Here is a 16,820-nt window from a genome sequence, read left to right as displayed (position 1 = left end):
GGGGGGTCATAAAGGCTAACGGTATTTATAGTCATGCTATTGCTACAGTGGGGGGGGGGTCATAAAGGCTAACGGTATTTATAGTCATGCTATAGCTACAGTGGGGGGGGGTCATAAAGGCTAACGGTATTTATAGTCATGCTATTGCTACAGTGGGGTGGGTGGTGGCTACAGTGGGGTGGGGTCATAAAGGCTAACGGTATTTATAGTCATGCTATAGCTACAGTGGGGGGGGGTCATAAAGGCTAACGGTATTTATAGTCATGCTATTGCTTTGCTACAGTGGGGTGGGGTCATAAAGGCTAACGGTATTTATAGTCATGCTATTGCTACAGTGGGGTGGGGTCATAAAGGCTAACGGTATTTATAGTCATGCTATTGCTACAGTGGGTTGGGTGGTGGCTACAGTGGGGTGGGGTCATAAAGGCTAACAGTATTTATAGTCATGCTATTGCTACAGTGGGTTGGGTGGTGGCTACAGTGGGGGGGGTCATAAAGGCTAACGGTATTTATAGTCATGCTATAGCTACAGTGGGTTGGGTGGTGGCTACAGTGGGGTGGGGTCATAAAGACTAACAGTATTTATAGTCATGCAACAGTGGGGTGGGGTCATAAAGGCTAACGGTATTTATAGTCATGCTATTGCTACAGTGGGGGGGGGGTCATAAAGGCTAACGGTATTTATAGTCATGCTATAGCTACAGTGGGTTGGGTGGTGGCTACAGTGGGGTGGGTCGTGGCTACAGTGGGGTGGGTCGTGGCTACAGTGGGGTGGGTCGTGGCTACAGTGGGGTGGGTCGTGGCTACAGTGGGGTGGGGTCATAAAGGCTAACGGTATTTATAGTCATGCTATAGCTAAAGGCTAACGGTATTTATAGTCATGCTATAGCTAAAGGCTAACGGTATTTATAGTCATGCTATAGCTAAAGGCTAACGGTATTTATAGTCATGCTATAGCTAAAGGCTAACGGTATTTATAGTCATGCTATAGCTAAAGGCTAACGGTATTTATAGTCATGCTATAGCTAAAGGCTAACGGTATTTATAGTCATGCTATAGCTAAAGGCTAACAGTATTTTCTTACCATTTCTAGGCTCCAGAGTCGTACAAAAATGTGTGTGATGTCGTCAACACGTGTCACGATGCTGGAATCAGCAAGAAAGCCATCAAACTACGACCCATCGCCGTGATCAAGGGATAAGGTTGCTCTGCTAGTGACGGTATAGGCCACGGCACTCCATCCAGGAGCCAATCACCAGGGTCTGACTGCGAGTGAGCATGTCCGGTCTTCATAAACAGACTTGACAAGGGATCGGTTTCCTCAGCTCCGCTTCCTGTTTATGACCAGTATGACTTTTTGACGTGGGTGGTGATTTGTCAATGAAATTGGACAGGATGGGGAAGGATGAGCTCTTTAATATTGTAAAGATTGAGAGGGTGACGTGTCTTGGGTTTACTTTTCATTCATTCACTGTGGAATATCACCTTGAGATTCAGGTTAAACCACAGATTAATAAAATACAAGAGAACAGATTGATCTACTTGCATTTAATGCCTGGTAGTCACTTTGTTCCAACATCTGAAGATAATGAACACTAAAGCTTCATATTGTGAGATCATTTGGGAACTCGATTCTCTGACCAGATTGATCTCCCTCTGTGACCCAGTGGTAGGAGAAACCCTGATGGTGTCTGGATTAGTAAACACTATTGGTTCATCAAATCAACATTTAGTTACTCATGAAGACAGCTCAATACAGGATGAACAAATTACATAAATATCTCTTAAATGTGCTTTGACTGCCTGTAGTCTCTCCCACAGCCGGTCCTGGTTCTGGGTGGCCTGTAGTGTCTCCCCACAGCCGGTCCTGGTTCTGGGTGGCCTGTAGTGTCTCCCCACAGCTGGTTCTGGGTGGCCTGTAGTCTCTCCCCACAGCCGGTCCTGGTTCTGGGTGGCCTGTAGTCTCTCCTCACAGCTGGTTCTGGGTGGCCTGTAGTCTCTCCCCACAGCTGGTTCTGGGTGGCCTGTAGTCTCCCCACAACTGGTTCTGGGTGGCATGTAGTCTCTCCTCACAGCTGGTCCTGGTTCTGGGTGGCCTGTAGTCTCTCCCCACAGCTGGTTCTGGGTGGCCTGTAGTATCTCCCCACAGCCGGTCCTGGTTCTGGGTGGCCTGTAGTGTCTCCCCACAGCCGGTTCTGGTCCTGGGTGGCCTGTAGTGTCTCCCCACAGCCGGTCCTGGTTCTGGATGGCCTGTAGTGTCTCCCCACAGCCGGTCCCGGTTCTGGGTGGCCTGTAGTGTCTCCCCACAGCCGGTCCCGGTTCTGGGTGGCCAGATGTGATCAGTTCTGTTTTTCCAACATTAGATCCAGTCTGGATCATCTGTATTTAAATCCATGTTGCATCATATCTGAATATCCTTTATTCTGGTCTGGAGGTAAGCTGTCTGGGATCATATCTGAATATCCATTAGACTGGTCTGGGATCATATCTGAATATCCATTAGACTGGTCTGGTGAGGTGTCTGGGATCATATCTGAATATCCATTAGTCTGGTCTGGAGGTAAGCTGTCTGGGATCATATCTGAATATCCATTAGACTGGTCTGGAGGTAAGCTGTCTGGGATCATATCTGAATATCCATTAGAGTCTGGTCTGGGATCATATCTGAATATCCATTAGACTGGTCTGGAGGTAAGCTGTCTGGGATCATATCTGAATATCCATTAGTCTGGTCTGGAGGTAAGCTGTCTGGGATCATATCTGAATATCCATTAGTCTGGTCTGGAGGTAAGCTGTCTGGGATCATATCTGAATATCCATTAGTCTGGTCTGGAGGTAAGCTGTCCGGGGCCAAAGAGGATTAATGTGTAACAATGGCATGGATAGATAACAGACCACTCTAATACACCTCAACATATGGTGCAACAGAGATATTTTAACGTTCAATTGATCGTTATTCTACAGGGTGGACAGTAAGTACCGGTGGATGAATATGACGTTGGAAGGTGTTGACTAGTGACAACTTTTTGCAGTTTCTTCCGGGCTCAAAATGGAGCTGAGGTGGTGGGCGTGTGGCCAATGGTGCCGACCAAAATGTTTTGAGGCCCTCCTGTTGACAGGAATGGCAAAACTTCCTGCAATTCTACACATTTGGCCGTGGCTTATGCCAAACGCATTCCATCAAGGGCCTAGTGTCGTCTGGTTTTTCCCCTTCAGACCTAGAGACAACCAGGTGAGGAGAGTTCCTTACTGAGACCCAGACAACCAGGTGAGGGGAGTTCCTTACTGAGACCTAGAGACAACCAGGTGAGGAGAGTTCCTTACTGAGACCTAGACAAGCAGGTGAGTGAGGAGAGTTCCTTACTGAGACCTAGACAAGCAGGTGAGTGAGGAGAGTTCCTTACTGAGACCTAGACAAGCAGGTGAGGGGAGTTCCTTACTGAGACCTAGACAAGCAGGTGAGGGGAGTTCCTTACTGAGACCTAGACAACCAGGTGAGGGGAGTTCCTTACTGAGACCTAGACAAGCAGGTGAGGAGAGTTCCTTACTGAAACCTAGACAACCAGGTGAGTGAGGAGAGTTCCTTACTGAGACCTAGACAAGCAGGTGAGGGGAGTTCCTTACTGAGACCTAGACAACCAGGTGAGGAGAGTTCCTAATCAGGTAAACACCCCCCCCCCCCCACTGAATGTGTTTGACGCTATCTGAGTGACTCAAACATGTCAATGTTTGACAGAAGGACCTGCCCTGACACTATGGTAGAAAATAACTGGGATTCAACAGCAACTAGACTGTCAGTCCCTGGGAGGAGCTGAAATAAAATATCACAGAAATGTATTTCTCAAATGTTGTGCACAACTTTGTTTACGTCCCCCCGTTAGTGAACATTTCTCCTTGACAATCCACCTGACTAAACAGCATGAACATTACACAGGTGCACCTTGTGCCGGGGACAAAAGGCCCCTAAAATGTGCAGTATTGTCACAACACAATGCCACAGAGGTCTCAAGATTTGAGGGAGCGTACAATTGGCATGCCGAATGCAGGAATGTCCACCAGAGCTGTTTCCATAAGCTGCATCCAACATTTGTGAGACTGTCCAACCGGCGTCAACTGCAGACCAGGTGTAACCACGCCAACCCAGGACCTCCACTTCCGGTTTCTTCACCTGCGGGATCGTCTGAGGGGAGGGGCTGAGGATTATTTCTGTCTGTAATAAAGCCCTTTTGTGGGGGAAAAACTCATTCTGATTGGGTGGGCCTGGCTCCTAAGAGGGGGCCCACCCATGGCTACACCCCTGCCCAGTCATGTGAAAGCCATAGATTAGGGCCTAATGAATTTATTTCAATTGACCCGATTTCCTTAAAAGAACTGTAACCGAGTTAAATCATTGACATGTTTGTTCAGTATATATTTAACAGGCAGGTTTGCATTATCATTGGTTAAGCTGAATTGTCAGGAATAGCTGGGTATAAAATGCTGTTGTCTGGTTTAAGTCCGTTCATACATGAATCATGCTGCTCGAGCCTTTATCTAAAGACTAACCTTTAATATTACATCATGACCAGACCCTTTATCTAAAGACTAACCTTTAATATGACATCATGACCCTTTATCTAAAGACTAACCTTTAATATTACATCATGACCAGACCCTTTATCTAAAGACTAACCTTTAATATTACATCATGACCCTTTATCTAAAGACTAACCATTAATATTACATCATGACCAGACCCTTTATCTAAAGACTAACCTTTAATATTACATCATGACCCTTTATCTAAAGACTAACCTTTAATATGACATCATGACCAGACCCTTTATCTAAAGACTAACCTTTAATATGACATCATGACCAGAGCCTTTATCTAAAGACTAACCTTTAATATGACATCATGACCAGAGCCTTTATCTAAAGACTAACCTTTAATATGACATCATGACCAGACCCTTTATCTAAAGACTAACCTTTAATATGACATCATGACCAGAGCCTTTATCTAAAGACTAACCTTTAATATGACATCATGACCAGAGCCTTTATCTAAAGACTAACCTTTAATATGACATCATGACCAGAGCCTTTATCTAAAGACTAAACTTTAATATGACATCATGACCAGAGCCTTTATCTAAAGACTAACCTTTAATATTACATCATGACCAGAGCCTTTAGATAAAGACTAAACTTTAATATCAGATCTTTTCAGAAAAGGAATACAAGTTCAAAATAAAAACACTAAACCATGAAACTAATTTATTTACATCCCAACATATTATTCCTTCTTTTAAAAAACGTAATATTTACATTTTGATTCACTAGTAAAGTCGTTCTGAAAGTGCCGGAGTCGTAACGAACACCGGGGTAAACATTTCTCTGGTCGGTCTGCTCCAGATTTCTCCAGTTGAGGGCAGAGTGGATGACTTCGCTCGGTCACAAAATGGCCCCCTATATAGTGCCCACATGCTGACCAGGGCCCTTCTGTTAAGCGCCCCCCCCCACCAACTGACAGTACAGCTGAGATGCAGTTCCTGTCATGTGATCTAAAAAAAATCTGAGAACAAACATGTTTGTTAAACCAGGTGCTATTCTTTCTGGGGGGACTGAGGGTAGAGGAGAACCTTGTTCAGGGCAGGTCCTATTCTTTCTGGGGGGACTGAGGGTAGAGGAGAACCTTGTTCAGGGCAGGTCCTATTCTTTCTGGGGGGACTGAGGGTAGAGGAGAACCTTGTTCAGGGCAGGTGCTATTCTTTCTGAGGGGACTGAGGGTAGAGGAGAACCTTGTTCAGGGCAGGTCCTATTCTTTCTGGGGGGACTGAGGGTAGAGGAGAACCTTGTTCAGGGCAGGTGCTATTCTTTCTGAGGGGACTGAGGGTAGAGGAGAACCTTGTTCAGGGCAGGTCCTATTCTTTCTGGGGGGACTGAGGGTAGAGGAGAACCTTGTTCAGGGCAGGTCCTATTCTTTCTGGGGGGACTGAGGGTAGAGGAGAACCTTGTTCAGGGCAGGTCCTATTCTTTCTGAGGGGACTGAGGGTAGAGGAGAACCTTGTTCAGGGCAGGTCCTATTCTTTCTGAGGGTAGAGGAGAACCTTGTTCAGAGCAGGTCCTATTCTTTCTGAGGGGACTGGGGGTAGAGGAGAACCTTGTTCAGGGCAGGTCCTATTCTTTCTGAGGGGACTGGGGTAGAGGAGAACCTTGTTCAGGGCAGGTCCTATTCTTTCTGAGGGTAGAGGAGAACCTTGTTCAGGGCAGGTCCTATTCTTTCTGAGGGGACTGGGGGTAGAGGAGAACCTTGTTCAGGGCAGGTCCTATTCTTTCTGAGGGTAGAGGAGAACCTTGTTCAGGGCAGGTCCTATTCTTTCTGAGGGGACTGAGGGTAGAGGAGAACCTTGTTCAGGGCAGGTCATATTCTTTCTGAGGGGACTGGGGGTAGAGGAGAACCTTGTTCAGGGCAGGTCCTATTCTTTCTGAGGGGACTGGGGGTAGAGGAGAACCTTGTTCAGGGCAGGTCCTATTCTTTCTGAGGGGACTGAGGGTAGAGGAAAACCTTGTTCAGGGCAGGTCCTATTCTTTCTGAGGGTAGAGGAGAACCTTGTTCAGGGCAGGTCCTATTCTTTCTGAGGGGACTGGGGGTAGAGGAGAACCTTGTTCAGGGCAGGTCCTATTCTTTCTGAGGGTAGAGGAGAACCTTGTTCAGGGCAGGTCCTATTCTTTCTGAGGGTAGAGGAGAACCTTGTTCAGAGCAGGTCCTATTCTTTCTGAGGGGACTGGGGGTAGAGGAGAACCTTGTTCAGGGCAGGTCCTATTCTTTCTGAGGGGACTGGGGTAGAGGAGAACCTTGTTCAGGGCAGGTCCTATTCTTTCTGAGGGTAGAGGAGAACCTTGTTCAGGGCAGGTCCTATTCTTTCTGAGGGGACTGGGGGTAGAGGAGAACCTTGTTCAGGGCAGGTCCTATTCTTTCTGAGGGGACTGGGGGTAGAGGAGAACCTTGTTCAGGGCAGGTCCTATTCTTTCTGAGGGTAGAGGAGAACCTTGTTCAGGGCAGGTCCTATTCTTTCTGAGGGTAGAGGAGAACCTTGTTCAGAGCAGGTCCTATTCTTTCTGAGGGGACTGGGGGTAGAGGAGAACCTTGTTCAGGGCAGGTCCTATTCTTTCTGAGGGGACTGGGGTAGAGGAGAACCTTGTTCAGGGCAGGTCCTATTCTTTCTGAGGGTAGAGGAGAACCTTGTTCAGGGCAGGTCCTATTCTTTCTGAGGGGACTGGGGGTAGAGGAGAACCTTGTTCAGGGCAGGTCCTATTCTTTCTGAGGGGACTGGGGGTAGAGGAGAACCTTGTTCAGGGCAGGTCCTATTCTTTCTGAGGGGACTGGGGGTAGAGGAGAACCTTGTTCAGGGCAGGTCCTATTCTTTCTGAGGGGACTGGGGGTAGAGGAGAACCTTGTTCAGGGCAGGTCCTATTCTTTCTGAGGGTAGAGGAGAACCTTGTTCAGGGCAGGTCCTATTCTTTCTGAGGGGACTGAGGGTAGAGGAGAACCTTGTTCAGGGCAGGTCATATTCTTTCTGAGGGGACTGGGGGTAGAGGAGAACCTTGTTCAGGGCAGGTCCTATTCTTTCTGGGGGGACTGGGGGTAGAGGAGAACCTTGTTCAGGGCAGGTCCTATTCTTTCTGAGGGGACTGGGGGTAGAGGAGAACCTTGTTCAGGGCAGGTCCTATTCTTTCTGAGGGTAGAGGAGAACCTTGTTCAGGGCAGGTCCTATTCTTTCTGAGGGGACTGAGGGTAGAGGAGAACCTTGTTAAACCAGGTCCTATTCTTTCTGAGGGGACTGAGGGTAGAGGAGAACCTTGTTCAGGGCAGGTGCTATTCTTTCTGGGGGGACTGAGGGTAGAGGAGATCCTTGTTCAGGGCTTGTGTTCACATAGCATATCTGATCTAGAAGCAGTCCGACCTCTTCTTATTCATTACATCCTCCATCAGCACTGAAACACTAGGAATTTAGGTCCTGACGTTCAGGACATCCTGACAACGTTCTGAGGGACAGGGGTACCTCACAACGTTCTGAGGGACAGGGGTACCTGACAACGTTCAGAGGGACAGGGGTGCCTGACAACGTTCAGAGGGACAGGGGTACCTGACAACGTTCAGAGGGACAGGGGTACCTGACAACGTTCAGAGGGACAGGGGTACCTCACAACGTTCTGAGGGACAGGGGTACCTGACAGCGTTCTGAGGGACAGGGGTACCTCACAGCGTTCTGAGGGACAGGGGTACCTCACAACGTTCTGAGGGACAGGGGTACCTCACAACGTTCTGAGGGACAGGGGTACCTCACAACGTTCTGAGGGACAGGGGTACCTCACAACGTTCTGAGGGACAGGGGTACCTCACAACGTTCTGAGGGACAGGGGTACCTCACAACGTTCTGAGGGACAGGGGTACCTCACAACGTTCTGAGGGACAGGGGTACCTCACAACGTTCTGAGGGACAGGGGTACCTCACAACGTTCTGAGGGACAGGGGTACCTCACAACGTTCTGAGGGACAGGGGTACCTCACAACGTTCTGAGGGACAGTACCTCACAACGTTCTGAGGGACAGGGTACCTCACAACGTTCTGAGGGACAGGGGTACCTCACAACGTTCTGAGGGACAGGGGTACCTCACAACGTTCTGAGGGACAGGGGTACCTCACAACGTTCTGAGGGACAGGGGTACCTCACAACGTTCTGAGGGACAGGGGTACCTCACAACGTTCTGAGGGACAGGGGTACCTCACAACGTTCTGAGGGACAGGGGTACCTCACAACGTTCTGAGGGACAGGGGTACCTCACAACGTTCTGAGGGACAGGGGTACCTCACAACGTTCTGAGGGACAGGGGTACCTCACAACGTTCTGAGGGACAGGGGTACCTCACAACGTTCTGAGGGACAGGGGTACCTCACAACGTTCTGAGGGACAGGGGTACCTCACAACGTTCTGAGGGACAGGGGTACCTCACAACGTTCTGAGGGACAGGGGTACCTCACAACGTTCTGAGGGACAGGGGTACCTCACAACGTTCTGAGGGACAGGGGTACCTCACAACGTTCTGAGGGACAGGGGTACCTCACAACGTTCTGAGGGACAGGGGTACCTCACAACGTTCTGAGGGACAGGGGTACCTCACAACGTTCTGAGGGACAGGGGTACCTCACAACGTTCTGAGGGACAGGGGTACCTCACAACGTTCTGAGGGACAGGGGTACCTCACAACGTTCTGAGGGACAGGGGTACCTCACAACGTTCTGAGGGACAGGGGTACCTCACAACGTTCTGAGGGACAGGGGTACCTCACAACGTTCTGAGGGACAGGGGTACCTCACAACGTTCTGAGGGACAGGGGTACCTCACAACGTTCTGAGGGACAGGGGTACCTCACAACGTTCTGAGGGACAGGGGTACCTCACAACGTTCTGAGGGACAGGGGTACCTCACAACGTTCTGAGGGACAGGGGTACCTCACAACGTTCTGAGGGACAGGGGTACCTCACAACGTTCTGAGGGACAGGGGTACCTCACAACGTTCTGAGGGACAGGGGTACCTCACAACGTTCTGAGGGACAGGGGTACCTCACAACGTTCTGAGGGACAGGGGTACCTCACAACGTTCTGAGGGACAGGGGTACCTCACAACGTTCTGAGGGACAGGGGTACCTCACAACGTTCTGAGGGACAGGGGTACCTCACAACGTTCTGAGGGACAGGGGTACCTCACAACGTTCTGAGGGACAGGGGTACCTCACAACGTTCTGAGGGACAGGGGTACCTCACAACGTTCTGAGGGACAGGGGTACCTCACAACGTTCTGAGGGACAGGGGTACCTCACAACGTTCTGAGGGACAGGGGTACCTCACAACGTTCTGAGGGACAGGGGTACCTCACAACGTTCTGAGGGACAGGGGTACCTCACAACGTTCTGAGGGACAGGGGTACCTCACAACGTTCTGAGGGACAGGGGTACCTCACAACGTTCTGAGGGACAGGGGTACCTCACAACGTTCTGAGGGACAGGGGTACCTCACAACGTTCTGAGGGACAGGGGTACCTCACAACGTTCTGAGGGACAGGGGTACCTCACAACGTTTTGAGCGACAGGGGTACCTCACAACGTTTTGAGGGACAGGGGTACCTCACAACGTTTTGAGGGACAGGGGTACCTCACAGCGTTCTGAGGGACAGGGGTACCTGACAACGTTCTGAGGGACAGGGGTACCTGACAACGTTCTGAGGGACAGGGGTACCTGACAACGTTCTGAGGGACAGGGGTACCTCACAACGTTTTGAGGGACATCCTGACAATGTTTTGAGGGACAGGGGTACCTCACAACGTTCTGAGGGACATCCTGACAACGTTCTGAGGGACAGGGGTACCTCACAACGTTCTGAGGGACAGGGGTACCTCACAACGTTCTGAGGGACAGGGGTACCTCACAACGTTCTGAGGGACAGGGGTACCTCACAACGTTCTGAGGGACAGGGGTACCTCACAACGTTCTGAGGGACAGGGGTACCTCACAACGTTCTGAGGGACAGGGGTACCTCACAACGTTTTGAGCGACAGGGGTACCTCACAACGTTTTGAGCGACATCCTGACAACGTTCTGAGGGACAGGGGTACCTCACAACGTTCTGAGGGACAGGGGTACCTCACAACGTTTTGAGCGACAGGGGTACCTCACAACGTTTTGAGCGACAGGGGTACCTCACAACGTTTTGAGCGACATCCTGACAACGTTCTGAGGGACAGGGGTACCTCACAACGTTCTGAGGGACAGGGGTACCTCACAACGTTCTGAGGGACAGGGGTACCTCACAACGTTTTGAGCGACAGGGGTACCTCACAGCGTTTTGAGCGACATCCTGACAACGTTCTGAGGGACAGGGGTACCTCACAACGTTCAGAGGGACAGGGGTACCTCACAGCGTTCTGAGGGACAGGGGTACCTCACAACGTTCTGAGGGACAGGGGTACCTCACAACGTTCTGAGGGACAGGGGTACCTCACAGCGTTCTGAGGGACAGGGGTACCTGACAACGTTCTGAGGGACAGGGGTACCTGACAACGTTCTGAGGGACAGGGGTACCTCACAACGTTCTGAGGGACAGGGGTACCTCACAACGTTCTGAGGGACAGGGGTACAACTGGAACAGAAGGTAAAGTAAATGCAGAATAAACCAGGGACACCGTTACAGCGGTCTGTCCTGTATGTCACTTCAAACTAAAACACATCCTTCCTCAACCATCCCCATTTCTTCCACAACAGAAAAATGTCAAGCCAGCCCTTTTTATTGAGTCCATCAATTCATTCACAGGGCAGAGAGAAACAAAACCTCCACGTTCAACCACTCAAATGAAAGACATCTTGAAAACACTTTTTTATAAACTAATAAATCCTAATCGTTAGATTGTGTTCAGGTCCTTGTTGCATCATTAGCAACAGAGAGAGGCTTCAGGCCTGTTCATGAATACTTGATATTCTACTATGGAAACCTCGTTCCATAAGCCTTCCTCTATACTCTAGTTTACTTCCTGTTTTGCAGAGAATCCAAACCAATCACATCTTCACTTGACCAGGGGCGCCAACCCAGATGGAGAGCACGTCCTTGATTGGGCCTGGATCAGTGGAGGAGGGGGGTGTGGTCACCCCAGTGAAAGCCTCCTTGACCACTCGTGTCCTTGTGTCTTGGCTCCGCCCCCTCCCGCGTGGACAGGATGGGCGGGGTTACAGTTACCTTCAGAAGTGCTAAGGCCACTTCCTATGCTAAGCTCTCCGTCTTTAAGGTCTCTCTGTCCGGCTGTCTCTCTGTCCGGCTGTCCGTAGCGAGTGGTACTATCTCACTACCAGTCTTCTCTTAGTTTCCAGTGTCCTCTCTCAATCCTTCCAGTTCGTATTTACAGTTTGGCTCGCTGAAAGAAAGCCTGTGGAGAGAGAAAGAGACGAGAGAGAGAGAGAGAGAGAGAGAGAGAGAGAGAGAGAGAGAGAGAGAGAGAAAGAGACGAGAGACAGACGAGAGAGAGACACAGAGACGAGAGAGAGAGACAGACAGACTCTTGTCAGATGTTATTGCTAGTACCAAGACACAGGTTAACGAGCGAAGCTGTTTCCAAAGGCAACAACCAGCTGACTACGTACCTTCATGTAGTTTTTGAAGACCTTGGCGTCTGGCTGCTGAAGCACTTGACACACTTCCTGTTAGAGGAAAAGGAGGAGGACTGTTACAGAACAGGTTACATTTCCGTGCTCGCTTCAGCTGTGATTTGTATGGTTATGCGACAGAGGTACCTGTGTGATTTCAGGTGACACCTGTAGAGAAGGCAGGTACTCCTGAAGGTACTGGATAAACTCCGGACCCTGCCGACCAGGAAGTACAAAACATGACTAACAAACACCATGTCAGCCATGCATTCATTCATATAAAAGGTCCAAGTTCTCAACAAGACATTATGAAGGAAAACCAAAATGACGCTTACTCTTCTGAGATGAATCATTTTCAAGGTGAGCGCACACTCTGACAACGTCTGGAGAAAGACAAAACAAAACACGTTTTGAGTTGGTTTTTGTCATCGGAGTCCAAACTTCTGTTTTGTAGGATGTAAAAGAGAGATGTGTCGTCTCCTGATAAATCTGGTTCCAGGTACTCACCAGGACGGTCTGAGCGTCTGTGAGATCAAAGGATGGTTTGAGAGGAGCCAGGAAGCATGCTGGGACGATGTGTTTATAGATGAAGTCTGGGAACCCAGCCATACCGTCTTTACCTCCTGAAGGACATAAAACAACAAATCAGTCCCAGTTCAAAACGTTTCACTTTTTACACCAGGGGGTGTATTCATTACCGCAAACCGTAGCAAAAATGTTTTACAATGAAAACAAGAATTTCTATTTTGGGGGAAGAAAAAAATTCAGCGAGGTCCCTGCCCGTTTTATCCCAAAAGGTTTCTGGTGAACACGACCCCAGACCAAGACGAAATAACAATGAACTAATATCCGCTGGTCGTGATTCCAGAACAATAGTTCCCATCGGTCTCCACGGTCCATTTCTGTCAGGAGCAACAGCAGCAAGACAGGGGGTTGAATAATGACGGGTCGTTCTCACCCCAGAGGTTGTATACGGGCGGGTCGTCTTTCTCACCCAGAGGTTGAATAATGACGGGTCGCTGTTCTCACCCCAGAGGTTGAATACGGACGGGTCGTCTTTCTCACCCAGAGGTTGAATAATGACGGGTCGTCGTTCTCACCCCAGAGGTTGTATAATGACGGGTCGCTGTTCTCACCCCAGAGGTTGAATACGGACGGGTCGTCTTTCTCACCCAGAGGTTGAATAATGACGGGTCGTCGTTCTCACCCCAGAGGTTGAATAATGACGGGTCGTCGTTCTCACCCCAGAGGTTGAATAATGACGGGTCGTTGTTCTCACCCCAGAGGTTGAATAATGACGGGTCGTTGTTCTCACCCCAGAGGTTGAATAATGACGGGTCGTTGTTCTCACCCCAGAGGTTGAATAATGACGGGTCGTTGTTCTCACCCCAGAGGTTGAATAATGACGGGTCGTTGTTCTCACCCCAGAGGTTGAATAATGACGGGTCGTTGTTCTCACCCCAGAGGTTGAATAATGACGGGTCGTTGTTCTCACCCCAGAGGTTGAATACGGACGGGTCGTCGTTCTCACCCCAGAGGTTGAATAATGACGGGTCGTTGTTCTCACCCCAGAGGTTGAATAATGACGGGTCGTTGTTCTCACCCCAGAGGTTGAATAATGACGGGTCGTTGTTCTCACCCCAGAGGTTGTATAATGACGGGTCGTTGTTCTCACCCCAGAGGTTGTATAATGACGGGTCGTTGTTCTCACCCCAGAGGTTGAATAATGACGGGTTGTTGTTCTCACCCCAGAGGTTGAATAATGACGGGTCGTTGTTCTCACCCCAGAGGTTGAATAATGACGGGTCGTTGTTCTCACCCCAGAGGTTGAATAATGACGGGTCATTGTTTCACCCCAGAGGTTGAATAATGACGGGTCGTTGTTCTCACCCCAGAGGTTGAATAATGACGGGTCGTTGTTCTCACCCCAGAGGTTGAATAATGACGGGTCGTTGTTCTCACCCCAGAGTTCCACCAGCTTGGAGAGGATGATGAAGCAGCTCTTCTGGGCGATGGGGTCGGGGAAGTCTACAGCTCCCTGGATGATGGTGAACAGAACCCGCTCTACGTTCTCAGCACCTGGGGAGGAACCACACAACAAATATTTATATCTGAGGAACCACACACACACTTAGAACCCTGGAGAACCACACAACAAATATTTATAGCTGAGGAATCACACCACACACATACTTAGAACCCACTTAATGTAATGTTCTCAACACCTGAGTAACAGAACACACACTCAGAACCCTGAGGAACCACACAGGACACACTCAGAACCCTGAGGAACCACACAGTACACACTCAGAACCCCGAGGAACCACACAGGACACACTCAGAACCCTGAGGAACCACACAGGACACACTCAGAACCCTGAGGAACCACACAGTACACACTCAGAACCCTGAGGAACCACACAGGACACACTCAGAACCCCGAGGAACCACACAGTACACACTCAGAACCCCGAGGAACCACACAGGACACACTCAGAACCCCGAGGAACCACACAGGACACACTCAGAACCCCGAGGAACCACACAGGACACACTCAGAACCCTGAGGAACCACACAGGACACACTCAGAACCCTGAGGAACCACACAGTACACACTCAGAACCCCGAGGAACCACACAGTACACACTCAGAACCCCGAGGAACCACACAGGACACACTCAGAACCCCGAGGAACCACACAGGACACACTCAGAACCCCGAGGAACCACACAGGACACACTCAGAACCCCGAGGAACCACACAGGACACACTCAGAACCCCGAGGAACCACACAGGACACACTCAGAACCCCGAGGAACCACACAGGACACACTCAGAACCCCGAGGAACCACACAGGACACACTCAGAACCCCGAGGAACCACACCGTACACACTCAGAACCCTGAGGAACCACACAGTACACACTCAGAACCACACAGTACACACTCAGAACCCTGAGGAACCACACAGTACACACTCAGAACCACACAGGACACACTCAGAACCCTGAGGAACCACACAGGACACACTCAGAACCCCGAGGAACCACACAGGACACACTCAGAACCCTGAGGAACCACACAGGACACACTCAGAACCCCGAGGAACCACACCGTACACACTCAGAACCCTGAGGAACCACACAGTACACACTCAGAACCACACAGTACACACTCAGAACCCTGAGGAACCACACAGTACACACTCAGAACCCCGAGGAACCACACAGGACACACTCAGAACCCTGAGGAACCACACAGTACACACTCAGAACCCCGAGGAACCACACAGGACACACTCAGAACCCCGAGGAACCACACAGGACACACTCAGAACCCCGAGGAACCACACAGGACACACTCAGAACCCCGAGGAACCACACAGGACACACTCAGAACCCTGAGGAACCACACAGTACACACTCAGAACCCTGAGGAACCACACAGGACACACTCAGAACCCCGAGGAACCACACAGGACACACTCAGAACCCCGAGGAACACACAGGACACACTCAGAACCCCGAGGAACCACACAGGACACACTCAGAACCCTGAGGAACCACACAGGACACACTCAGAACCCTGAGGAACCACACAGGACACACTCAGAACCCCGAGGAACCACACAGGACACACTCAGAACCCTGAGGAACCACACAGGACACACTCAGAACCCCGAGGAACCACACAGGACACACTCAGAACCCCGAGGAACCACACAGGACACACTCAGAACCCCGAGGAACCACACAGGACACACTCAGAACCCTGAGGAACCACACAGGACACACTCAGAACCCTGAGGAACCACACAGGACACACTCAGAACCCTGAGGAACCACACAGGACACACTCAGAACCCTGAGGAACCACACAGTACACACTCAGAACCCCGAGGAACACACAGGACACACTCAGAACCCTGAGGAACCACACAGGACACACTCAGAACCCTGAGGAACCACACAGGACACACTCAGAACCCTGAGGAACCACACAGGACACACTCAGAACCCTGAGGAACCACACAGGACACACTCAGAACCCTGAGGAACCACACAGGACACACTCAGAACCCTGAGGAACCACACACGACACACTCAGAACCCTGAGGAACCACACAGGACACACTCAGAACCCTGAGGAACACACGGAGCAGCAGCTCACCCTGGTTGGCCAGGACTTCGTTCATCCCACTGGAGGTTATGGTCTGTATGAAGGTGAAGTAACTCCTCCGTAACATCTGTTTCTCCAGGGCTGCTGTCTGGTCGTTGTCCTCAGCAGCTCGACACAACACCTCAAAGATGGCCAGGACCAGAGGCATGAACACCTGCTGCAGGAACGGAGACACCTGGTCCTGGAGAGAGACAGAGAGGACCAGAGGCATGAACACCTGGTCCTGGAGAGAGACAGAGAGGACCAGAGACATGAACACCTGGTCCTGGAGAGAGACAGAGAGGACCAGAGACATGAACACCTGGTCCTGGAGAGAGACAGAGAGGACCAGAGACATGAACACCTGGTCCTGGAGAGACAGAGAGGACCAGAGACATGAACACCTGGTCCTGGAGAGAGAGAGAGGACCAGAGACATGAACACCTGGTCCTGGAGAGAGAGAGAGGACCAGAGACATGAA

General features: G+C 50.4%; 2 protein-coding genes across 13 annotated transcripts in view; one reads left to right on the top strand and one right to left on the bottom strand.

Annotated features, from left to right (window-relative positions):
- Positions 1-1,547, top strand: part of rtcb (RNA 2',3'-cyclic phosphate and 5'-OH ligase) — a 56,775-nt gene extending 55,228 nt beyond the window's left edge. For all 5 annotated transcript variants that reach the window (XM_071331624.1, XM_071331625.1, XM_071331626.1 and 2 more), the window contains one exon: positions 1,094-1,547. In XM_071331624.1, the coding sequence (XP_071187725.1) occupies positions 1,094-1,201 (108 nt within the window). In that variant the 3' untranslated portion in view covers positions 1,202-1,547. The remainder of the gene's footprint in view (positions 1-1,093) is intronic.
- Positions 1,548-11,312: 9,765 nt separating this feature from the next.
- The window catches only part of xpot (exportin, tRNA (nuclear export receptor for tRNAs)), a 59,229-nt gene continuing 53,721 nt past the window's right edge, over positions 11,313-16,820 (bottom strand). For 6 of the 8 annotated variants that reach the window (XM_071334313.1, XM_071334312.1, XM_071334320.1 and 3 more), the window contains 7 exons: positions 16,352-16,541; positions 14,107-14,259; positions 12,688-12,803; positions 12,516-12,563; positions 12,328-12,396; positions 12,178-12,234; positions 11,313-11,963 (listed from right to left, as the gene is read on the bottom strand). In XM_071334313.1, coding sequence (XP_071190414.1) covers positions 11,937-11,963; positions 12,178-12,234; positions 12,328-12,396; positions 12,516-12,563; positions 12,688-12,803; positions 14,107-14,259; positions 16,352-16,541 — 660 coding nt within the window. In that variant the 3' untranslated portion in view covers positions 11,313-11,936. The remainder of the gene's footprint in view (positions 11,964-12,177; positions 12,235-12,327; positions 12,397-12,515; positions 12,564-12,687; positions 12,804-14,106; positions 14,260-16,351; positions 16,542-16,820) is intronic. The other 2 variants (XM_071334314.1, XM_071334319.1) reach the window with 1 other exon arrangement.

This window comes from Salvelinus alpinus, chromosome 11 (genome assembly GCF_045679555.1).
Source record: "Salvelinus alpinus chromosome 11, SLU_Salpinus.1, whole genome shotgun sequence".
Classification (NCBI taxonomy): domain Eukaryota; kingdom Metazoa; phylum Chordata; class Actinopteri; order Salmoniformes; family Salmonidae; genus Salvelinus; species Salvelinus alpinus.
The sequence above is the reverse complement of the archived record's forward strand: the minus strand, read 5'-3'. Positions and strand labels throughout refer to the sequence as shown.